The sequence below is a fragment of the Cajanus cajan genome, chromosome 2 (genome assembly GCF_000230855.2).
Source record: "Cajanus cajan strain Asha chromosome 2, NIPB_CcT2T_4, whole genome shotgun sequence".
NCBI lineage: Eukaryota > Viridiplantae > Streptophyta > Magnoliopsida > Fabales > Fabaceae > Cajanus > Cajanus cajan.
Genome location: NC_138518.1, coordinates 4437832 through 4451586, shown reverse-complemented (window position 1 = coordinate 4451586; position 13755 = coordinate 4437832). Strand labels below are relative to the sequence as shown.

Sequence of the window (13755 nt, the reverse complement as noted above, 5' to 3'; positions counted from 1 at the left end):
CGTTTTCTTTAATATTTTGTAGGCATATATGTGTTCAATTGGGACTTGGCAGTTGGCATTGTGCTGCTAAAGAGACCAAGCTACACAAAAGATGAAAGAATTTTGATTGCATAATGAAAATCAGTTTTAACCAAATAGGTCATTCGAATTGTACCTGAAATAGATATTGCTTTTGATGGGGAGGCATATGAGAGAGAGAAGGAATGGGAAGGCACTTGCATTATGTTTCTGATGTCATACAAATGGTTTTGGTTTTTTATTTTGTTTACAGAAAGATGAATATAATCATGCAATTGTTGTTATTAGGAGCCAATATTTGCATGCTTTTCTTGCCTCTTCATATCTTAAACATTAGGCCTTTTCACCACTTTAAAGTTACCCTTCAATGCATATTGCATCACCATTACATAACTCACTCTGTCCTTCCCTTACTTCTCTCATTCAAAAATGGGAAGGCCTCCTTGCTGTGACAAATCCAATGTGAAGAGGGGTCTTTGGACACCTGAGGAAGATGCTAAAATACTTGCCTATGTATCCAATCATGGAACTGGAAACTGGACATTGGTTCCAAAGAAAGCAGGTTTCTTCAACACTTTCCTTCATAAAAAAGTAAAATAGGAATTAAGAGACATAGAGCCTGTTTGGATATAAGTTTAGAAGCACATTTTAAGAATTTCTCTACCAAAAAAACTCTTGGTAGAAAAATTTTCAAAAGTGTTTCTAACCTGTATTCAAGCAGACTCATAATTTCAAATGGTGCAACTTCACTCTCTTTTCTTGAATTTGTTTGCAGGGTTGAACAGGTGTGGTAAAAGCTGCAGGCTAAGATGGACCAACTACCTAAGACCTGATCTCAAGCATGATAGTTTTACTGCCCAAGAAGAAGAGCTCATTATTAACCTTCATGGAGCCATAGGAAGCAGGTATGTTCTACTATTTATATTTGGAAAATAATCTTGTATAGTCTTAGTCAATGTATGAAACCAATATGAAAGGTGGCACGCATCAAAGTACATAATCAGATTGAATTTAAAGTTCAAAGTAAGATCAAAATCTTTTCGTAAAATTTACCACCTCTATAAGAAAAGGCTTATCTTACATCATATTTGTATTTTAACTACAAATTTCATTCACCTATAAGCCTTAATTTGGAAAGGGAATTTAATTTCTAAAGTGCTTATAATTAATTTCAAGCCATTTGATCACAGTGTACTGGTGCAGTTAATTAAATTCTGTTTGTTTTCTCAAAGTAAGCAAAAATAGCATGACAAAACTTTATGCACTTGTTGGTTCATGTTACATGAGGAAAACATTAACTGTATTGTCTTGGTTTATTGAGGGAATGAACTAACCATAAACGTTGACATGCATCACAAATGTGCCAACTGTATGAACCCATTTTTTTTTCCCTTCCTTTAAACCTTTTTTTTCAAACACAAAAATCTCATCACCTTATCTGTGACAGCTAATCACAAACATTGTTTTTTTTTTTTTAAATAGATGGTCTTTAATTGCAAAAAGACTACCTGGAAGAACAGACAATGATGTCAAGAACTACTGGAACACAAAGCTAAGGAAGAAGCTTATGAAGATGGGAATTGATCCAGTGACTCATAAGCCAGTATCACAAGTCCTCTCTGACTTGGGAAGTATTAGTGGCCTCCCAAACACCTCCAACCAAATGGCTTTTGTGAACAAGGACTTGATGAGTAACATGTTACCAACAAAAACTGAACCATCAGGTTCCAACAAGTCCATGTTGGAGCACACACAAGAGGATCAAGTTCCCTCATGGGGGGAACACCAGGTTCCTTACCAAATCATCAACTCAGAAAATGTCTTGAGTGAAGTTGCATCCTCAACCTCATCCTCATCTTCCTCTAACCTCACACACTTAGGCTCACCAAAGTCCTACTCTTGCCAAACCACTCAGGCTCATGTTGCCCCTCTTAATTGTTCCTCCTTTGATTGGAGTGAGTTTCTCCAAAGTGACTCATTTGTGTGGTCTTTGAACCCCTCAGGTCTAATATTGCAAAGTGAAGCTGAACTTTCCAACAATACCAAAAGCAATAATGGCCATGACAAACAAGGAACTAGTAATCAGGGTTCTGGGGTTGTTGCTTGTGGTACAAGCATGCAACACCAAATTAACAAACAGTGTGAAGGCCATTCATTTGTGGATGGTATTTTGGACAGGGATAGTGAGATAAGAGCAGCATTCCCTGAACTTTTGGATGCTTCTTTTGACTACTAAGTTCTTGTATTGCATTTTTTCTTCTTCTGGCTATTGATGATTATTAGGATAATTAAGTACAAGACTTTCACATTAGACTCAAAGTTAAACCACTCATGTTTTTCTAGTTGCAGATTTTACTGTGATTTATCCTCTTTAGAAAAATGCCTTTGAATAGTAGAATTTTTATTCTGATAGATTGATTGTTCTAAGTTTAACTTCTAATTCTAAATACATATCATTTTTTTGTTTTTGAAAATAAATGGTTTATTTTAAAAAAAATGTTTCTAAACATATACTAAATCTTGAGTATTATTATTAATGTGTAGTTATATAATTTATTTATAATATATAATCTTGAAGCACAAATTGTGATAATAACTAGCGGTAAGAAAATTATTTCTTGCAATGTCAACATTTTTTATTATTATGTTGTAACCCACATCGATTCAATTCTTTTTAATCCTCAAATGATTTCATCAATTAAGTTATACAAAATAAATATTAGTTATCAAAATAATAAGTTGCTTTTACATAATTATTCTTGCAATTATTACAAAGTAAAATTTGCCTCGATAAATATTTTCACAAATGTTGATTTCTTTAATAATATTATAGAAATATTTGAAATTTTACAAAAAAAAAAACACTCTTTTTCAAAGACTTGTTATATTATTTATTTTAATTTTTTAAATTAATATGTAATAAATTAAAATTAAAATATACTTAATTGTTGTAACAAACGGATCTAAATCTAGTTAAGAATAATTCCTTACTTCTATAATGCTTTCAATTCATATAGCTCTAATGAATTTTAATATTTGGATCAACTTGGCTTATATCCTTTTACCTTCTTATTAACATAAGGACCTCCTATGTATTAGGAAATTCTTAATGTGAATGAATATTTGTATGAAATATTTTTTTATATTAAGGATCAATAAAAAAAATACATTTTTCTATAAAGAAATGTTGATTTTTCTTTTCATTTACTTTAGTGTTAAAACATATGTTTAGTTAAATCACTATAGTCGATCTATAAGTAGACATTTTAAATAATATATATAATATCCAAAGTACTAATATTGAGGATATCATTGCAAAAAAATTTATTTAAATAAACAAAGAAGAAAATATAAATAATAAAAGCAAGAGTTATCATGTAGTGCATAAATTGTCTTACCTATAAGAGATTATGCTAAATAGATACCTTGAGTTTAAATCCTTAAAAATTTAAAATACAATTGTATTAAAATCATGAAGGGAAAGCACAAATTAACCAATAAGAGATTATACTAAATAAGATATCTTGAGTTTAAACCTTAAAATTTTGAAATACAATTTAAAATCTTGAAGGAATTCAAACCTTTGTTACCCATAATTATTTTAACAAACTCAAATTACATTAGTAAATATTAATGTAGCATTTATATATTAGTCCAAAAATGAAAAACAAGACCAGAAAAGGAGCAATATACACCAGTCGTTTTATTATTGTGTAATCCCTAAAATGTAGCATCTCCAAAAGTAGATAAAAACACTTGTTAGCCTCCAAATATAGCAACTGACTGAGTGAATTAGTCAGAATTGTGTGGATAAGAGAAAAACATATGGAAGGCCATTTACTATATTTACATTTTACATGCTAAATGAATCACAACAATATCCTTTTAACCAAACAAAAAGTGCTTTATCCACCACTTGCCTAATCTTCTCTCTCCGACTAAAATACAATTATGTGATCAGTTAAAAAGCACTTAAAATTTGAGAGAAGGGGTATTTCATAATTATATAGATCATCAGAAAAACAAAGAAAAGAACACAACAATAGTGGAAACCCTGATTTCATCATGAACACGTTGCAGAGATCATCATTTTCATTTCGAAGACAAGGATCTTCAGGTCGAATATGGCAAGATCACATGCAATTTGTGGATTCAAAAGGCAATGCTACAACATCGGCATCGGGGAAGAACAAAAAGTACAAGGAAGAAAATAATGTGTCACAAATGGAAGAAAACATTATGGAAAGAAGGTTGCATGGTAGCCAAGGTTCCAAACGTTCACATTCTTCATCTAAATCTCGTCAAAATAAGGTACATAGAGGTTTTTTCTTTTCCATTTTTGGACGATGTATGAGTTCTCCAACAAGTCGTGATTGATCAGGATTATTTCCTACAACTATTTGAGGTTTTTTTTGTGCCATTTTTTTGGCTTTTCATGTTATGCAAATATGTCTTCATCTTATTCTCAATGAACATTTTTTAGTTAATGTTGAGAAGTTTTTTTGTCTTCAATGATCTCGTTGTTGTTATGCTTATGTTTTAGCAATATAAAAAAATCAATATTTTATCAATAACAAAGAAAATAAGTAAACAAATGATCTTATTGTGGTTAGATACTTTTCATTCATATGTTAAGAGAATCTATCTAGTAGAAACATGTGTTTGATTCTCACTGTGTATGAAAACTCATCAAGCCAATGGAAACTATCAATAGTCACAATATCAATAGTTAATGTGAAAACTACAAATATTTTTAAGTCGTCCCGGAAATTCAATGTAAGAGGGAATAAATTAAATTAAAGAAATATTGTCATGCATGTGGGAATAAAAGATAGGTGCTAACAACCAACAACATACTTTTTCTGCTATTTATTAATTGGTAAATTTTGGTGGTCCTATTAAAAAGAGAGTGGACCGGTTTCTTTTTTTTTTTTTTTTTTTTTTTAATAAATGTAGCAAGGATCTCCTTTAGAACATAAAAAAGGTACACCTTTTTTAGTTTTGCAAAACACCCTCTTTAAGAGAGACATAATTTTCGTATACATAATTATATGAAAATTGTGTTAGATCTTGTTGATTAATAAAAAAAAATGTTATTAACATTATTCATCATAAAATAAGGATAATGGAAAAGTGAAAAGAAAATGGAGTTTGAGTAGTAAATAAAAAGATAAATGCAAGAGAATGAAGAAAGATTAAAAGTCAACCAATTATTCATGAATTCTATTATGAATAATGTACAAATTTATTTATCAGAATTTTTTTTATTGAATTTAGGTAAAGATTAACAATTGAGGTTGAGATTAGAGTAATAATATCTAACTAAGAAGTGATCAATTAAAGTGATATGTTTTTTAATCATGTTATTGGTTAAAAAAAAAAGTTTTGCTAATGACTGCTTTTCTTAAAAAAATATAACTGACTATTGTATTAAAGTTTATTCTCTTAATCACATTTTTTATTTATTTATAAGACTTGAACTCAAATATTTTTTTTCTAAAGTAAGGTATAAGTCTTATGCATAAAATAAATTTCACATAGATAATTAACTCTTCCAGTGTGTAAAATTCTAGCTCAAACAAAATTATCTTTTATAGAAAATGCCTGTAGTTTAGACTTAAAAAATGAATGTATTCACCGATGTAAAATGGGTTAGATAGGTTAGCCATTGTTGATTTCTAAAGTCAATTCATTCAGTTAGTTTATAATTAAAAGTTAAATAAAAATATAAATGTGAATGAGAAATTAAAAATATAAATTAAATAAAAAAATTAAAAACACAGAATGCGAAAGGATAAGAGGGGTTAAAATGTGAATGAGAATAAGGATTGTAGAATAATGAGAATTTGAAATGTGACTTTGGGACCTTGAAATTAGGGGATTTTTTTTCTTATAAATTTTCTCATCTCATCCCTATCACAATTTATGAGTTATGTAATTATATAACACAATCTAAGATGTACAAAAAACCAAACGGGTTGAATTGATTGAAGATAGCAACACAGCCCAGTCCCACGGACCAAGAGGATTACAATGAAACCCAATTATTATTAGGACTTTGTTTAATGACATATAAATATAAATTTACAACTTTTGACGTATAGGAAAACAGTTATAAGTTATAACTGCTTAGTAGTACTTATCCCATTTTTTTTTAATGTTATTTGTTAATGATGTGGCATTGTATTGTGTTTTATAAATACTACAAGAGTCGAGACATTTAAGGCATTTAATAGTTATACAAATAAAATATTAGATAATTGTGGATGATTATTCAGAGAAAATATGATAATTTATCTTTTTTAAACATTTGAGAGAAATAATGATGTATATACCTTGTTTTTGAATAAACTACTAATTTCATCATCAAATTATTACTCTCCTAAATAATCCCTAAAGTATTAAAACTATTTGAATAATTCCTTGAGTATTAAATATTTATCACTTCAGTCTCCAAATTGATATATTTCAATAAAACTCATGGAATTATTTGAAATTTTATTTAATATTTAAGAGACTACTTAGTATACTTTTAATACTTCTTGAACTACTAAAACATTTTTTATTACTTGGAAAGCCACTTGGGAGAGAAGATAATACATGAAAGCAAAACATCAAGGATAAAATTAATGATTTAATCAGTATTTTGCCATGATGTTCATGTAATCTTGCAACTTGGGAAATATGAGCAGTGATCTGAATTCAAAAGTGATAACGATTAACAAGGCTACAGGGACTGCTTGTATCTTTGAGAAAGATAAATTACTCTGATGATTTCCAATCTGATTATTCTACTGTACATTCTACAACTTTTATATCAATGAATCATGAAATTTAAAGATCCATCGCGGTTAGCTACAGAATCTCTCTTAAAAACAACTTGAATGACAGATCACAGATTTAATCGTTATGCAATATATTTGAGGTTAAAATTCTTTATGTTGAAGCTTTAAACTTAAATGCCAATGTGGTTGAAGTTGTTGTAGTCAATTTTATTCAACCGTATTGCGCATAATAAATGCTCCGGCAAGTCTTCAGTCTTGTTTCCCTACATCATGAAGACAACAGAAAGCATATCACATACCAATACTTGTGAATCGTCCTATAGTAAGCCAAATGGTATGAGAAAAGGAGAATGAACAAATAGTGTATGGACCCTAGTGTAATTTTTTTTTTATATATATACTTACAGTCAATCAAAAATCGTCATGTATGATAAATGTATTAACTTTTTACAATAATTATTTTAAAGTTATATCAATAATAATTTCTAATTAGTTGACAATATAATTTATTTATTTTTACATATAATTCAAACTTGGAATACACATGGAGTAAGCTTAACACTTAGTTAATATAGAAGAAAGTTTTTGTCGCCAATAAAATGGTATGAAAATTACCTGAATTGTCAGAGCGAAATCCAGATTACATAGCTTCAGTCTTTCAATGAAGCCTTCAAATCCTTTTCTTGCAATATAGCTAAATCTGTGTACATCCAAATCTATCTCAAGATAGTTTTCTCCCTGTGAAAGAAATAGCACCAAATTAGGAAACCTTCGACAGTTTGACAGCTCAAAAGAATTTTCAATATAACTCAAGCTTCTTAGAGATGGAATGGAATAACATATGCGCATTAATATGCCATCAAATTTGCATGTGAAAATGATGCCAAATAGCGAGACAAATGAAAATGAAACCAATGTCCATGTGAGCTTCTAAAATGCTACAACATAAATAAAGAGATATAAATATAATATGATTCCCAATAATGATCTACTGAAAACTAAACAATTATCAGTCCAATGCAAGATTAAATGTTCCACGAAGAATTTATCGAAGCATGTTAAATTTGTGACTAGAATATGCGTATATTACCAAGTAAAATTCATGTTGTGGACGCGAGAGGACTGGTTTTTCATTGTAAGCATTCATAAGCTTCTTTTCAGTTGTGCTTAAAGAAAGATTCTCCACATTTGCCACCCTGCCTAAAATTTTTAATCTTTCCCTAAAGGGTACAATTGCATCTAGAGGGAAGCCTTTAACTCTCTCCACTTCGTCGTTGATCAATTTCTGTCAAGGAACAAAAGAACACTCACACTTATTAATAAGTGTCTAAAAACTATAGACACTGTTACAGAGGTAACATCTTCTGTAACATGAGGCACAATGGCAGTAAGAAAGGACAGAGCATATCCCCCTTACACTGATATTTTCGCGGAATTGGTCTGGAAGTTCTTTAGAGTATTTTTCAGATAATTTAAAGTACAAAACCACATTCATTCCTTCACCATCATTTTCACTTTGGAAGATAGTGGCAGGATACAATGGTATCTGCATTTCAAAGAGCATAAGTATGTTACAATCTTTGAGGGTAAAAGTCCACATTGTGAAGAACATGTATTCCAACGACATTTTTAAGTACACATGAAATGAAATTATTAATAAAATTCCCATCCAAATACACAATGAGAAGAAACTCTGTACTTTAGGAGCCTAACATAAATTTCACACCTCAGTAATAAGGATTAGATCACGAGAAATATCAATTTAAGTTCAATCTAAAAAAAGGAAACATGCTGTTACCTGAATATTTACAATAAGAATAGAAGGAACATCCCCAGGTATGTTTATTGCAGGAATTTGTACAAAGCGAGCAATATGATCAATTTTTCGTGAAGACAAAAAGAGGTCAGCACCCAGAGGATAGAAAGCAGCACTGCCTGGAGCAAATTCTTTCTTCTTATCCCTGCCAACCATGGAACAAATGAAAATAGAATTATCAAGAATGAAACAGATCTTGATTGTTAACATGAGGAATGACTTCTATATGAGGGACAGAGGACAATCCTAAGAACAGGTTCAATCACCAGAAGAATGTCTAGTCCAAAATATGCATTTGATTGCTACCTCAGGTAGTTTTTTCCTCTGACTCTGAAGGAACTTGGCTCAATTGGTGACCAAGAACAAGGGGTTTGCTTCTCTATTGGAGAGAATGGAATCAAAGAACCTGCCAATGGTTTTTGTTTAAATGCCTTAGGGGAAACTGCAATAAAAGATAAGCCATGAATTAGTAACAAGAAAAGACATAACAAAAACTAGCAGCAAATATCTAAAAATGGGAAAGTGCATGATACATGAAGAGCAAATAAAAGAAATAACTAATGCATTATTCCTTCATTTTTACTTTTCCATAAGCATGGCAATAGAAATAAAAGAAGTTCAATCTCATATGGTAACATGCTATCATAACTTTCACACTTGTCCTAAGAGTCTATTTGATTTGAGAAAAATATATTGTTTTCATTTATAATTACAAAATTGTCAACTTATTTTCACTTTGTTTCCTATTTTCAAAGAATTGTACACAAAATAAAGTGACAACAGGGAGGTATAGTCGTAATGATTTATGAACATAGGAAACAAAAACAGAAAACATTTTCTCAAGAAAAACATACTACTTATTCCAATTGCACAAAACTGGAAAATACAGCAGAACCAAAACACAAAGCAATTATTCCAAGTGAAAAAATATGTAGAACACTCACGTAATGTCATATCTGAAGACCCTTCTCTCCATTTAAAGGAGAGTTTAGAAAGTGATTTTCTCCGCGAAGTTGGTGTATCAGGACTCAATGGCCTTCTCTTTTCAACAGCAAGTGCATTGGAAGAAAGGCAAGGCAAACAGGTATTTGGCAGAATCCCCCAATGATCGGGGGCCAGCTTTCTGTCCTCTCCAATCTCATCTGCATGACCTGTGGACACTTCTCCTGTCGAAACAGAGTCTAACTCAGCTTGAGGGCCATCTGATTTCAATGTACAATCTTTTGGTTTGGTTTGATTCTTAGCAATCTTCAAAGAAGAATTGCTACAAGAATAATTATACGGGTGCACTCTTTTTTACTGTTGTTGGTGATCAACAGACACATAATCAACTCCTCTAGGAGATGAATCAATTGGCCTTGACCTGATTTCACCCTCATTCATAGACACCCCATCTACCAAACATTGAATGTAAAAAAAAATATAACCATGCTGACTATAACATACTAAATAAAAGTAAACTAGCAATTTGATCAAGGTTTTAAAATACAGTTCGCCACCACGATTTCAGTCTCACCCTCAAGGTTTTTGAATCTCCACAACCACAACACCATTTATGCAATTTCCTGCTTTACCAGGGATTATGACAAAACCGTGACCACGTCCCCAATTTAAAACCTTGCATTTCAGTCTCTGTGCCCTGTGTCCCCAATTAAAACCTTGAATTTGAGTCTCTTGGACCACCACATGACTGCAATTGCATCCAATTCAGCCACATTTTCAGCAATTTCCCACACATGACTAGAATTGCAGCCATAGTTGCCCACAATTTCCCACAATATCAAGGATTACATCCAAACAGCAACCATGAACCCAATTTAAAACCTTGAATTTGATACTCAAAATTTATAGATGAAAAGAAAAAAAAAAAAAAAAAGCTAACATACCATCAAAGACACTGTAGAACTCGTCATCACATTCAGAATCCAACGCCGATGTAGAATCAAACCATGCAGCATCTAAAACCAGAAAACAAAATAAGGATCTTCACTTCAATGTTAATCATCAAATACCCATTAATTTTTTTTTTTTTTTTTTTTTTTTTTTTTTTTTTTTTTTTATATTTTAGAATCAACTTACACCAAGTACATCCCAATAATTAAACAACAGCGTTCATTAAAACCCCAAAAAAAGAAACTGCAACAATTAAATTAAACAAAACAAGACCAAAAAGGAGTGAAAAGAAAAACCTGAAGCGCGATTAGAAGCTTGCAGAGCGGAGTTGGAGTGAGCAACGTTGTTAGCTTCGATCTTTCTAGAAGAGACGCGTCTTCGGAGGATTCTCCTTCTTCTCCTGCTGCTTCGGTGATTATTCTTCTTCTTCTCCTCGGAGACTCTGGGCCTCGACCCACAAACACCCATTTTTTTGTGTCTATTTTTGGGTGCGACCCTCTTCGTGATTCGCGTTGCTCTGCGCAAAAATCGGTGCTTTTGGGAAGAGGGTGTTGGGAGAATGAATGGGTATGGGATGGGATAGGTCACCTCACCAGCAAAGCATCGTCGTTGAGTCGAGCTGGTGAAGCCTCGTTCATTTTCATCATCATCATCATCATGGGTTCGGTGCAAGTGCCAAACACTGTGGGTCCTATTCGGATTTCATCCAACGGTGCAGATTCAGACACGTGGACGATCCTGTGGAGAGATGATCTTGATCAAGTGTATTTAAGATTGTAAAAAGATAAAAAAAAAATTAATGACACCTTTTTTCTTTTTTCCTACATTCTCGCCAAGTGGGAGAGGGAAACACAGGAAAATCTTGAACAGATTTCCTTTTCTTTTTGTTATTATAATTAATTGATAATTAATAACTAGTATCTTTTCCTTAAATAATACTATTTAACTAGCGTTTTTAGATTGGTAAAGAATTTTTTTTTTATATATTTAAAATTTATACTAAAACTAAATACACATTTTGAATGGAAGAGCATCAATTTCATTTTAAGAATAATTTTCTTATAATTACTTTAATTAATAACCCGTGATATGTATTTAAATTTTGATGATTTGATTGGTAAGATAAAAAATCCTTATCGAATGCATTTGCTTTACAAGTTTTTAGAAAGTTCAAAAATTATTTGACATTTTATTATATAAACTAAAATTAACATATATTCGTAAAAATATGTTTTATGTTAATTTGTGTTTATCAATAAAATATTAAATAATTTTAAAATTTTATGAAAAAAATAGATTTGATATATTTAATAAAAAATTTGATCTAACTATTATTTCATTAAAATTTGATGTATATTCTAACATGACTTATAAATTATTAAGTAAATTTTTAAAATAATTATGTGTTTAATTATTTTAAATATATAAAATTATATTTTTATTTATCTTTTCTTTACGAATGATAATAATTATTTTAAATTAAAATATTTATAATACTTATTTTTATTTTTTTTATCGAGAGTTTTCTGATAAGAATATTCTAAAGATTTTTTTACTAATATTTTTAATTTTTCATTTTTATATTTAATTTAAAATTTTTTGAAATAAATTATTCAATAAAATAAAAATATACAATATAATTTTTTCAATATTATCCATTTTTCTTTATTCTTTTTCTATTTCTCTCTTTTTATATTTATATATATATATATATATATATATATATATATATATATATTCTAATAACATTATTAAACTAGAATATTTCTTGCAACTATTATTCAATATGAGTGTTTTTAAGATTTCTTTAATAATTATTTTATATAAAAGAAAAGTTTTCTTAACATCTTATAATTTCAAATTTATCATACTAGAATATTTCTTGCAACTATTAATCAACATGAAAATTTAGGTTCAATTCTCATTATAATCATTTTTGTAATCTTTCCTATCTTTACTAAAAAAAAAAAAAATTACGTTATTAATAGTAAACATCTTCAAGGACAGTTGTTTAGAGTAAGGATGCAACCGTTCCTCCTCGACTTGTATGGGAGCTATATTCAAATTTAAAAACATATAAAGTGTTTTTTTATAACTAAAATTTTCGTTTTATTGTAAAAAATAGATTTTGTACTAAATAGCTTTTTCCTATCAAAAATATAGGATGACTTGAATATAGAGACTTAATGCATATTAGGACGAGTTAGTTGCCTCACTTTTCTAGTTTTAAGCAGAATTTTAAATTCAAAATACTATCATTATAATTTAATAATAAAAAAAATGTTTGCTATTTGACATGATCTCATACTTGAAACCATGGCTACAAGAGAGTCATTTGCTACACTATGAGCTCATTATAGCTCATCCATTTCGATGATATTATAGTCAATTCCTTTGCATATTCAATATATGACATTTGAGACATTTTGAATGGAGATTGAGAAAAATTACGGTATAACAAAGAATTTATATTGAGACACATGATTATTATTTTTCACAACCGATAATTTCTTTAAAAGAGGTTGAAATTCAATTTAGAAATGAATATGAAAAATGTATTTGAAGATATAAGAGATTGAGAAGAAAAAAAATTGAAATGCATTCTTACTATTTTAAAAGAGTCAAACATAAAATTATTAAGAACTAGAAGATGGGGTTGAATGGAAAGAAAGAAATAGTAATGGTCAAAATGTTTGGGGAAAAAGAAAATGGAAGTATGTGAGAAAAGGAAGACGAAAGCGTGTGCAAGGGAAAGGGGCGTGCAGACAGTAATGTCTTTGTTTCCGACATGGGCCACTAAACCCACGTGTTCTTATTCTTGGTAAACGTTGCAGGCGCTACCATATTATTCTACTTTATTTTTAATGATTAATTTTTTCATAAAATAGAGTGGAGAAAATACACGTCAATTTTGTTTATGTTTTCATTTGTATAATAAACATAAATATTATTATATAATTAAAATTTATAATAAATTATATATTATGTTTAAATATATAAAGTATATTTAAAATTAGTATATATAAATATTTTTAAATATATAAATTATATTTTAAATTTATGATAAATAATGTGGATTATGATAAAAAAATTATTTTATTTATTAATAATTTATTTTAAAATATTAATATTTAATTTATAAATAATTATAATAAATAAAGATTAAATTATAAATTTTTATAAATTTTCTCATTGAAAAAAAATCCTAAAAATATTTTTGTATAAGAGGTCTATATTTAATAG

General features: G+C 29.5%; 2 protein-coding genes across 2 annotated transcripts; one reads left to right on the top strand and one right to left on the bottom strand.

The window, feature by feature from the left end:
* The first annotated feature begins 415 nt into the window (after positions 1-415).
* Positions 416-2430, top strand: TDF1 (Duplicated homeodomain-like superfamily protein). Its single transcript, XM_020380557.2, has 3 exons — positions 416-580; positions 794-923; positions 1501-2430. The coding sequence occupies exons 1-3, from the start codon at positions 448-450 to the stop codon at positions 2252-2254; spliced, it is 1017 nt and encodes a 338-aa protein (XP_020236146.1). The 5' UTR covers positions 416-447; the 3' UTR covers positions 2255-2430.
* Positions 2431-6715: 4285 nt separating this feature from the next.
* LOC109815762 (uncharacterized) lies at positions 6716-11154 on the bottom strand. The gene is made up of 9 exons (XM_020380556.3): positions 10809-11154; positions 10506-10577; positions 9564-9785; positions 8926-9061; positions 8602-8764; positions 8221-8349; positions 7894-8088; positions 7419-7541; positions 6716-7066 (listed from the first exon to the last, which is right to left on the bottom strand). The coding sequence occupies exons 1-9, from the start codon at positions 10978-10980 to the stop codon at positions 6974-6976; spliced, it is 1305 nt and encodes a 434-aa protein (XP_020236145.2). The 5' UTR covers positions 10981-11154; the 3' UTR covers positions 6716-6973.
* Positions 11155-13755: the final 2601 nt, after the last annotated feature.

Excerpts from the sequence above, each read along its gene's own strand:
- TDF1 (XM_020380557.2), top strand. The coding sequence starts at position 448 with ATGGGAAGGCCTCCTTGCTGTGACAAATCCAATGTGAAGAGGGGTCTT. Across the intron at positions 581-793 it reads ATTGGTTCCAAAGAAAGCAG|GGTTGAACAGGTGTGGTAAA; the intron begins GTTTCTTCAACA and ends ATTTGTTTGCAG. Across the intron at positions 924-1,500 it reads CATGGAGCCATAGGAAGCAG|ATGGTCTTTAATTGCAAAAA; the intron begins GTATGTTCTACT and ends TTTTTTAAATAG.
- LOC109815762 (XM_020380556.3), bottom strand. The coding sequence starts at position 10,980 with ATGGGTGTTTGTGGGTCGAGGCCCAGAGTCTCCGAGGAGAAGAAGAAG. Across the intron at positions 9,786-10,505 it reads GTTCTACAGTGTCTTTGATG|GAGAAGTGTCCACAGGTCAT; the intron begins GTATGTTAGCTT and ends CTGTTTCGACAG. Across the intron at positions 7,067-7,418 it reads ATTTCGCTCTGACAATTCAG|GGAAACAAGACTGAAGACTT; the intron begins GTAATTTTCATA and ends TTCATGATGTAG.